The following is an 11,136-nucleotide window of genomic DNA, read 5'->3' on the forward strand; positions in this document are numbered from 1 at the left end:
TTGAGAGCAAATACTCCACAGTAACAGAAACGTATGTGTAACACTAATGATTCTTTATGTAAGAAACCCCAATCAATATTGACTAAAATAAATATGCTTCTGCAGCACATTAAACCATTATCACATCACACAAAAATAATGATGTTAAAAAATGTTTCTTCTACTAGTTAATTAGTTCACTATGTTGCATGTACACTTTTCTCATTTTTGACAGGCAGAACAGTGATGTTTAATGACTTATTACTAACAATGTTCTGTTTGCTAAAGGGGATGTATGCTCACGGGAAGCAATCGGGAAGCCGACTGCCTAAATACCGGCAGCCGGCTTCCCGACTGTCTTATCCCGGCATGGGTGAAATGCCGGGCGTCTAGATGCCCGCATTTCCCCGACGCCGGGAGACCAGCGCCCGGCATCACGATCGTAGTGATGCCGGGCGCCGCGAGCGGACAGCCGTGGGGGGTGGGAGGCTTAGGTTTAGGGCTCCCGGGGGGGACTTATGGTTAGGCACCCCCCGGGAGGGTTAGGGTTAGGCTAGGGGGAGGGAGGGTTAGAGTTAGGCACCCCCGGGGGGGACTTAGGGTTAGGCACCCCCCCGGGGGACTTAGGTTTAGGCAGCGGGGAAGGGGGTGGTAATGGTTAGGCACTTAGAGGGGGGAATAGGGTTAGGCACTTGGGGGGGAAGTTAGGGTTAGGCACCCCTAAGGATGGTTAGGGTTAGGGGGTTAGGTTAGGTTAGCAGATACTTACCTAGCCACGATCGGGATTTCCAGCGCTGTCGGGCTTCCGCTGCTTCGAACTCTGCTCCTGTCGGGCTGCCGCTGACGGGAATTGAACCGCTGGCCGCATGGCCGGCGGTATATCATACCCATTCCTATGCTCACATCTGTACATTTTGGAATAAAGCTGTTATATGTAATGTTGTCAATTCACACCCATACCCACACATGTACTGCATTCGGGAAGTGAACTACGATGTAATATGATCAGACCAGCCAGCATTTTGGCTATGAACATTGGTGGCTAAATTGTACAGAACTGGTTGCTCATAAAACCCACTGAACAACCAGATAGCTTTATGCAGTTCTGGGCTGAAAATGCACACTGGGGGTCATTCATTCACTTGATTTTTTTGACACAATGAAATTGTTGATTTAAAAACTTTTTTTTTTCAACAATTTATAAAAAATGCTAAAATGATGACAAAAATGTTTTATGCTAAATAAAATATTTGTATTGTATAAGAGTTCACCAATATACTTCCACTTTGGCTACACTAGTAATATAGAATTCAGATAGTAGAATGAATATAAAAATACTTTACACAGCATAAACAAATGGTGACTAGTTAATATTATGTTAGATATTTTAATGACACCTTAAAATATAGATGTTATATAAATGTACTATTGTGTCCACTGCTGATATATTTGTCATCTGTGAAGATATCATTAAATACTGAAATTCACATTAACATACAATTTTATGTAGTCATTAGTTATCATTTCCTGTTTAAATGGCATTGTTTAAATAAAAACACAAAATATGTACTGTACATAACTGAATTAATGTCAGCAACAGAACAAAGCAAACTGAAAAACAGGAATTAACTAATTTTGCACAAGTTAATTGAGCATTAAGCAACTTTTTGTTACATTAAAAATAATATCTAATACACTTGTTTTCACGATAACATTTGAAACATCATTGTTGTAACAAAGTTTTATGATTTGTCGTTGTTTTAATACAGTTTTATTTTTAGCCCAATTTAAAATGTATTCTTACTGTACTCCACTTTTATGCAATCATAGTAATGCATTCATCTTTAAGCAAGTAGAGTATCTCTAGAAAATGGAGAGACAACACTTGTAGCTTAGGGAGCAGAACATTCACATCTATTTCATTTGAGAAATGAAAATGAAAAATGAAATGGCTATTTGGCGGAGCTTTCCTGCTGGCAGCTCATGAATGTTTTACAGAGCAGGGATAAGAAGTAACTTTAGGAACTTGTAACGCAAAATAATTGCTTTCTATACCTTAAGAACAGATGGCAGATGTACATCCAAAGGCACAATGATGTGCTAATACGTACCTGCGTCAATGTAACAGTGTAAATGAGAACCTCAATTCCTGCAACTTTAAGAGATACCTTAATTTATATTTTTAATTAAGATAGTGAATAAATATTTTGGATAGAATATGAATGTTTTATTGCCACCTCTGCTTAGCAATGTCTCCCCACTTTGAGAGTTTGGTTGAATTAGTATAATTTCCTTTCTAAATCTTTATCCTGAAAACTAGTTCCAAATGTAGCATTATGCCCAGTAGGCCTGTGCTTAGAAGGGAGCTAGCTATAGTTAGAAGCTGCTTTTTCCCTGCCAGACACATACGACAAGTTTTAAATATTATTTATAAATGTTATATTCCCACAGACTACGATGAAAGGAAATTGCTCTACCAAAGACACAGGGCCTGATTCAGAGGTGGATGGAATGCTGATGTTTGGGGAGTTGAATAGTTATGTTTGTAGTGAGCATACGTATGAGTCACATTGCAGATGCACCATGTTTGATGAATGACAGCGGTTGCAGTGAGGACCTGGACGCAGTGTAATGGACAGTCAGTAACCATTTGTGTGAGGTACCAGGGGGTCGTGTAGGGGTGGTGAGTAAAGTGCAGATGTGTCATGCCCTTTTCAGGGGTGTGTCTTAGCCTGTGTCTGTAACAAGAGGCTCCGATGGCTGACTTCCGACGGACATTCTGAGCAACCTTAGGGTTGCTCAGAGGATCATTGATGCGACCAATGGTACATCTTTGTGCGCAAGTGGTGGATTAGAGACGCAGCAGGTGGGAATTTCTGTACAAATCCTAGTAGCTGCAGCATTGGCATATTTTCGCAGAGCCGATGAGTATGGAATCCCAGTCACGGCGGGATTTCCGTCCACCACTGAATCAGGCCCAGAGTGACTGAATATGTGATTAGTTTGCACACTGGCATGCTGGGATGATAATTACACAAAACTGGTGTGACACAGGGCCATCTTAATGTATGGGCACACTGGGCACCAGCCTGGGCCCCCACAATTCTAGGGGCCAGTTTTGACCAGTATAGTACCATTTTGTAACAATCTGTACTGGCAAACAGGGCTGCACTGACTCCCCCATCTGATCTCTACAGCAGCACTGTGGTACAGACTCACACAACACTGCTGAAGTGACAGGCTGCTCGGTTTTATGCACTTACGCTGACGTAATGACGTCAGAGGCGGATATAGAGAAGGATGGAGGAGTCTCCATGCGCTGGCAGCACTGTAGGTAAGAGAAGAAAGGAGGTTTACAGTTAACAAGGAGAGCCGGGAGCCCCCGGGTATACTACAGTATACACAGCATACTTAGTACCATTGAATGATACTCCTATATGGTACATGAACCAGTGGGGAGAGTTTATATAATGTACTGTACGATTGCAGTGTCAGAGCTGCGGAGAGCTGGATCCCTGACTGATGCCTTATGTTATATATCCCTGGATATAACACAAGCAGTAGCAGTAACCCAGGAACTGGCAGCAATGAGATACTGCTCTATATGACATGAACTAGGAGGGGGGAGAGAAGAGGCCTGGAAATAGAATCACAGATCATAGCAAAACCACTATCACAGATGCATATTGAGCCCTACTATGAGGGCTAAGCTTAGTGTAACTAAGGGAGGGTAAAGGGCACTATGGGGCAGCAGCGTTTGAACTAGCTTTCACTCATGTGCATGGAAAATAATATACTGAAGACTATTGACTTCAAGCCAATTATAAAACTATTCTCAATAATGAAATCTCACACACATTTGTGTTGATTCATAACAAATAAATCATGCTGTATGGTTTATCAATTAATTATCATTTATAGGTTGAAATGTTTGTGTTTTTCAAGGCTTATAATATTCAAAAGTTTCTGCAAATTTTTGCTTTATATCATGTTTTATATGTTTAAATATTGATTTAGTTGAAAGTACCAATAAATCTAAAGGTTTAAATATATTGACCGTGTTTATTGCCATGAATAGGTGGGAGACCCAGTTCATTGCTTTGCCCAGGGTCTACAGTGGTGCTAAGACAGCCCTGCTGTGACACCGCCTGTTTAAAAACTGAATGTATATTACCAGCCATTGCACATGGATTTTTTCAGGCTGAGAAACTTCCATTCCACCACTGCCAGCAAATTGAATATGATGTATTAAATTAAAACGGCAAGAACATAATTATATAAAGAAAATGTTATAAAAATAGTTATCAAGGCTGCCTGAGGACTCTAAAATGCTGTTCTGCTCCAGGCTCTGGCCTATGTGGCCTTTGGGGCTCATGCAGAGTTGATCACAAGCCAGTTTTGCGTACATACTTTGTGTGTTTCCGTTCTGTATATGCTCTGGTGTTGAGTACATGCAAGTACAAGTGATGCAGAGTCCTATGCAACTTAAGGCCCCCATACATCAGCAATCGATTGTGGCAATTCTGCAATTTGCAGATGATTGTATAAAAAAATCTGCAATGTACGGACTTCAAAAAACGCAGATTGCAACCAAAAAGTGATTGGAATTGTTAAATCAGATTGTCCAACATGTGGGATTTCACAGATGGATTGGGGCTGTAGATTGCTAGTGTATGGAGATGATCAGCAGATATGCAGACCGTTACCAGTAAAATTATGGGCCTTTCAAGATTGGCAGATCTGTGTTTGCTGAAAATTATCTGCAAATCACTAAAAAAGATCTATAATGTATGAGTGCAGATTGCTAGATTGGGAAATCCTAACATCGGGCAGTATATCTTCAAATTGTTCAATTGTGGTTTTCAGATTGCTGATGTATGAGGGCCTTTAGTCACATCTCCACTTATGGTGGAACTGGTATAACTGTTTGGTAATGTGGTGTAACTGTCTGGTAATGTGGTGTAACTGTCTGGTAATGTGGTGTAACTGTTTGGTAATGTGGTGTAACTGTCTGGTAATGTGGTGTAACTGTTTGGTAATGTGGTGTAACTGGCTGGTAATGTGGTGTAACTGTCTGGTAATGTGGAGTAACTGTCTGGTAATGTGGTGTAACTGTCTGGTAATGTGGAGTAACTGTCTGGTAATGTGGTGTAACTGTCTGGTAATGTGGAGTAACTGTCTGGTAATGTGGTGTAACTGGCTGGTAATGTGGCGTATGCAGATAGGCCAGATAGCGTGTTGATGGATGTGCGGGCTATGCAGAGATGTGGGTATGCATAATTATGCCTGTTTTGAACCAAGTACATTGTATATGGTGCAAGTACGCAATGTAATGATGATGATAAAAGATATGAAATCAAGTGTATGGATGGGAGTGGCCAGGCCACAGAGATTTATAGAGCTCTGCATACGGATAAATATATATGCGTACAATGTGGGAGCATTACATCCAACTCTGCATTCGCACGCAGTCGGTCGATGTTTGTGCTCTGCGCATGCGTATGTATCACAGTGCATGAGCAGAAACCGGCAGCTGCGATTGGGAAGCGATTGCAGCGAGCACGCAGTCCAATCGCATGGTGACTGACATGAAGTGACTGTTAGAGGGTGGAGAGGGAGGGTGGTCGGTGGAACGCAGGCGTGCCTGTGCGTTTGAACGCCGTTATAGGGGCGTGCATAATTAAGCACTGCGATTGTATACGCTGGCAGAGGTTTAGATGGTGACAGGAAGTTTAGCAGTTTATGAGGTAGGGTCAGGTCAAAAACAGCTGTGCGAATGGTTCCGATGTTACTCCCATGCGGATATATGTCATGGGAAGTGGGCGGCTTTATACTGTAATGGGCGTCTTGGTATAGTGCTGTGGTTGCCGTACGATTACATTCATTAGCATATTTTCGCAGCTAGCGGATGCATACAAATGCAGCCGTGCGATCCGTGCTGAATCAAGCCCTTTGTGTCTGCAGAAATATATTCAGTTGGTGGTTAGCAGCTGACCTAGCTTAAGAGTCCGAATGATTAAATCCAGTCTATCTTGACCAATGGAAGTGTGGTATTATCCTACAAAGAACATTGTTGGAGCAATTTTGTCAAAATAGTTCTATTTATAGTCATATTTCCATACTTCATCGCACTGTGTTTGGCCAAAAGACAGACATAGATATAACATACTATTTATAGCTTGCAGCTGCATAGAGACTGTACAAATGTATGTGTAAACTGTCCAAGTCCATTTCTCTACTGATACATTTAGGATGATTACGTTGTGTCATACAGTCTATTTAATAACTACCTGCACTGCACACAAACTTCAAGATCCCATTATCTGCAATTAGAGCAGGTTGAGAGATACATGCTGAAGACAGTCTGTTCCACACAGACAAGTGACATCATATTCAGCTCAGATTTATGCTTTACATTAGCAGGGAAACATGAGACCAAACACAGAAAGATACTCAAGAACATTCAACTCAAATGTCTGACATGAATAGGTAACAAGACATGACTTGCAAAGCCACTTAGGAAGTCTGCTGTTTACTGAGCTTCACCCCCATGTTTTTAATTGTTTAAAAGCTTCTCTGTAAACATATCATATGTTCTCACAACAGACAAAACATAAAATATATAAAAGCCACGTACTCACTACACCTCATATATCCCATCATGACATACTATATTACAACTATGCTAATTAAAATGTTAATGGTTTGGTTAAATGTAATTCCTGTATCATAAAAGTCATTAACTTGGTCTTTTTTTTTCTTAATGATCAGGGTTATTTTTCCCACAGAATACCTCTTTGGGGTCTATTTACTAAGTAGTGTGAGGAGACAGAGTGAAAAGTGATAAGGGGTCAGCCAATCGGAATCGGTATGAAATACCACCGGTTCGATTCCCGGCAGCACCTGCCCGACCAAAGCAAAGATCCTGGCAGCGGAAACCCGACAGTGCTGGAAATCCCGATCGTCGATAGGTAAGTATTGACTAACCTAGCCTAACCCCCTAACCCTAACCCTCCTTAGGGGTGCCTAACCCTAACCTCCCCCCCAAGTGCCTAACCCTAATCCCCCCTCTAAGTGCCTAACCCTACCCACCCCCTTCACTGCTGCCTAAACCTAAGTCCCCCCTGGGTGCCCTAAACCTAACCCTCCCCCCCGCGATCTGGATGCTGGGCGCCGGTCTCCCAGCATCGGGGAAATGTCAGGCGTCTACACCTAGATACCCGGCATTTCACCCTCGCCGGTATTAAGGCAGCCCGCTTCCCGATTGTATACCAGCCAATCAGCTCCCAACTGTAATTTTTCAAACACAGTCTGTGAGATGGCAGTTAGGAGCTGATTGGCTGGGACCTTATCACTTTTCACTCTGTCTCCTAACACTGCTTAGTAAATAGACCCCTTTAGATTATAAGCTTAAATGCATTGGGTGATGGCTACATACTGTATAAAGTCTTCCTTGTCATTAGTCTAGCAAATACATGGGGAATGGCAAAGTAGAGGTGGTAACGACAGAGTAGAATCTCTTGTATGGCTCCTTTGGATTGGAACCAGTGGGTTGAAGGGATTGCTTAATTTAGAGTACCCATGAAAAGGAATTCTGCATTTAGCCTGTTCAGAAAGTCACAGACATACAGAGACACGTGAGACACAGAGTCAAGTGACCCGGCAATCCAACCCAGATAGTGAGCAGGGTTGGAGATGGAAACGACCCATGAAACCCTGCAGTGTAAATTCGTGACCTAGGTCATCCTACCCGGGTCCCATTCACAGCATGGGCAGATGCGGATCCCGACACTTGGGAGTGTCGGCAGGAGAAAGCCACTGCACCCGTGTGCAGTGTAAATGGCACAGACCCGGGCATAACCTGGGTTGGAGCCGTGGTATAAAAAAGCTCTGGTCAGACACGGAATTTTGGTGTAAAAGGAGTATAAGTCACATCTGAAAGTGCAAACCTATCCTGTCCACTATTCTAGCGTCTGCAGACACAAGCGTCAGTACTGGCACTTGCACCAGCTCTATGCTAGGTGAAAGAGATCTGTCAGAAACAGGCATTCCTACCGTGTATGCACAACTCAGAATGGAGGTGATTCTGTGCGGGACACATTTGTGAAAACAGATGCATCCAATTTGGAGCAAACTGCGCATGCATCTGAATCTCACATACATGCCCATGAAACTCCTATGACATTCCCATCAGATACAGGCGCTATGTGATACTCGCTGCCCAGAGATGCCTACCTCACGTTAGACTCCATTCACAGAAGATGTGACACGCATGCACCTACTTGCGACTTTGTACACATTGTCCACCACATGCGCACAACATGTTTTGCAATTCAGATGCATGCGCAGTTTGTTCCAAATTGGATGCATCTGTTTTCACAAATGTGTCCCACTCAGAATCACCTCCATTGTGTCAGGGTAGCTACAACATGTTTTTAAAGGTAACTTGCATCGTCTGTTGCACACTTATGCATATGGGCAAAATGACGAAACTCTTGTTTTTACATTTTTAACCAATAAAAAAGGCCTCATCTGTCCCACAAGACTGTAAAATACAGTGCTACAAAATATTTTTTAATACATAATGTAGATTTTTCCAAAGGCATCAATTAATTACCTTTAGGTACCGAAATACTGTGCTAAGGCATCTCACTACTACACTATGGGGCTCATTCAGAGATGTACACAAACCCGATGGTTTTACATCTCAGATGGCGGGTGGACTGCACATGTGCAGGACCTGTTCTGAGCATGTGCAGAACAAGATCTGCAAAATCATTTGCAGTGCTCCCCTAAGCCGCAGCCTAATTGACAGGCTGAGGCTGTTTGGAGGCAGAGAAGGGGTGGCATTCCCCAATAATGGGGACATGTTGTACCCATTTTCTGGTAGTGCCGATGCCAGTGTCTGCATCTGCCGACATAAATTTACTGGTGTCAGCAGCGCAGATGAGGTAGCTAATCCGAGTAGCCTTATGCTGGTTACACATTTAGTTGCATGGGCGTATTAAGAGAGGAGGGGGCCCTTCTTCTCTCCCCGGTGGCCGCCAGCGCACTGACAGCAACAGTAGACTAGTCTGTGCCCAGAGTCTACTGTGCATGCGCAGGTTACCGGGAAAATGGCTGCGGTGTTTTGTGTAGTGCTGCTCCAGCCGACGTGGGACTTCGGAGGGGTAAGTATTAAAGAGTATGGGTGCAGGGTGTGCAGTGTGGGCCGCCCCTGGACCCAGGGGCCCGAGTGCACCACACACCCATGCACCCATTTTAAATACGCTACCTGTTTAGACAACAGATCGGCCAGCAGGACGATCCACAGAGCGGCAGATTGCTAAGCTATGTACACTTACTAATCGGCCGCTCGATATGTCTGAGATAACATCACAACATAGCGACTATTTAAATTTGTCAGTGTCGACGGTCCCTTCAGCAAGTGTACGGGTGGACGGCGTGCAACCTGTAGATACATGCAGATGCATCGATATATCTTTCAAATATATCATCATCGGCTGTGTTGCAGAGCCGACCTGATATGGAACGACGTAGTTCATAGACATATAGGGTGCACACACACGCCGATGCTCTCGCGATATGTCGCTTGACAATAGAACTAGTGATATATAGCCAAGTATGTACCCAGCATTAGGCTTCCTTAGCTGGCCGATGCTGCAAACAGCACCTTCAGACACAGGCATTGGATCTGAGATGCTGGCTGGAGGCGTCTTTCTCCTACAGTCGCCTCCTGCAGCATCAGCATATATGCACACAGCAGCTGCTTCCAAAGACACAGCTGCTGTGTGCATAGTATACATCTCTGAATCTGGCCCAATGAACAATTGGTACATCAGGTTATGCACCTGCCCCATAATGTCATTTTAAAATGAGCGGGTCCAAATGTATGATACAGTACACACACATACAATATAGTAACACATCTTTTAAAAGAGCTAGTTGGCCAACCTAGGCATATCTGCTCTTTTTTTTCCACCATACAACATTAACATTGACAAATCACACATAAAATAATGAAATAAAGTACTATACTCCAAAACTGACATATGCATATTTTGGTTCATTTATTTAATATAATTAATTGTCAGTATTTCATATGACATAAAGAATGTTGAAATGCTAATGATAACAAGCAGAGATATCAATAAAAGTAAAGAGTAATATAGATAAAGTAATAGTTGCTTGTGGCATTTTAATTTTTTCCGTTAAAGAGCCAGTTGCATGTGTCAGTTTCTCGAAATCCTGGTACAGCCCACCTGTGATGTCATAGTGAGGAGGGGCTTTTCCTCTGCAGACGACTGCCTCGGTATCTCCTTCATCACCATGGCAACAGCCTTATCTGCCGCCCTAGCGCTTTTCCCCTACAATAGTGAAATCAACAATGACTTGTGTCAGGAAAACATGATTTTGTCAAAAAACTCCAATAGACAATCCCACTACACCCCAGTTTTAAGCAAAGTGATCTAATGGCAGTGGTATTGTTAATGGTTTAAGTGGCTTGTATGAGGAGTACTTTTTCACATTTGTTTTTGTCTACAAAACACAAATATATAGGATGTTAATAAGGTCTGAGAACATATGAGAAGTTCTGCAATTCGGTTTCTGATTTATGTGGTACAAGTGATGAAGTTGAAATATAGAATAGTGGCCTCAATACAGCACAATATGATCTCTGAAACTGGAGACATTCACAAATCAGCATAACTGGGAACATTCTAAACACGCTGAGTCTCCCATACTGTAGATGCTGAGAGTGGCATACTGTATGCAGGCTCTGATGCATGCACAGTCGCTAAAATAGCAAGATTCATCCACAGGGCAGACTTGGTGCAGCTCTGAATCAGGGGCAATATTCTATAGAGTGTCTTCCATTGGTCACCCATGATTGCAAGTCCAAGCCTCCTGTATCCACCATGTATCAAACATGATCATGTGACACCAGTTGGCAAGGGCTCTTAGCTATTTTTAGATTGAAAAACATAGAAAAAGAGAAACTAAGGGCCTCATTTAACAACAAGACATTACCACTTTAGCACTCTTTAAAGGAGTAATGTTCTTCTTTCAATATTGAACAAACAGATGTTTGTCACTGTATCATTTACACCATCTATAGATGGCGAGGGCAATACGGTCCCCATTGCCTGCAATGGG

General features: G+C 42.8%; 1 protein-coding gene across 1 annotated transcript in view; it reads right to left on the reverse strand.

The window, feature by feature from the left end:
• PEX5L (peroxisomal biogenesis factor 5 like) overlaps positions 1–10,340 on the reverse strand; it is a 101,673-nt gene extending 91,333 nt beyond the window's left edge. Inside the window, exon 1 of the mRNA XM_088452345.1 lies at positions 10,242–10,340. Coding sequence (XP_088308471.1) covers positions 10,242–10,310 — 69 coding nt within the window. The 5' untranslated portion in view covers positions 10,311–10,340. The remainder of the gene's footprint in view (positions 1–10,241) is intronic.
• Positions 10,341–11,136: the final 796 nt, after the last annotated feature.

Source organism: Taudactylus pleione, unplaced genomic scaffold (assembly GCF_031769625.1).
Source record: "Taudactylus pleione unplaced genomic scaffold, aTauple2 ptg000037l, whole genome shotgun sequence".
Taxonomy (NCBI): domain Eukaryota; kingdom Metazoa; phylum Chordata; class Amphibia; order Anura; family Myobatrachidae; genus Taudactylus; species Taudactylus pleione.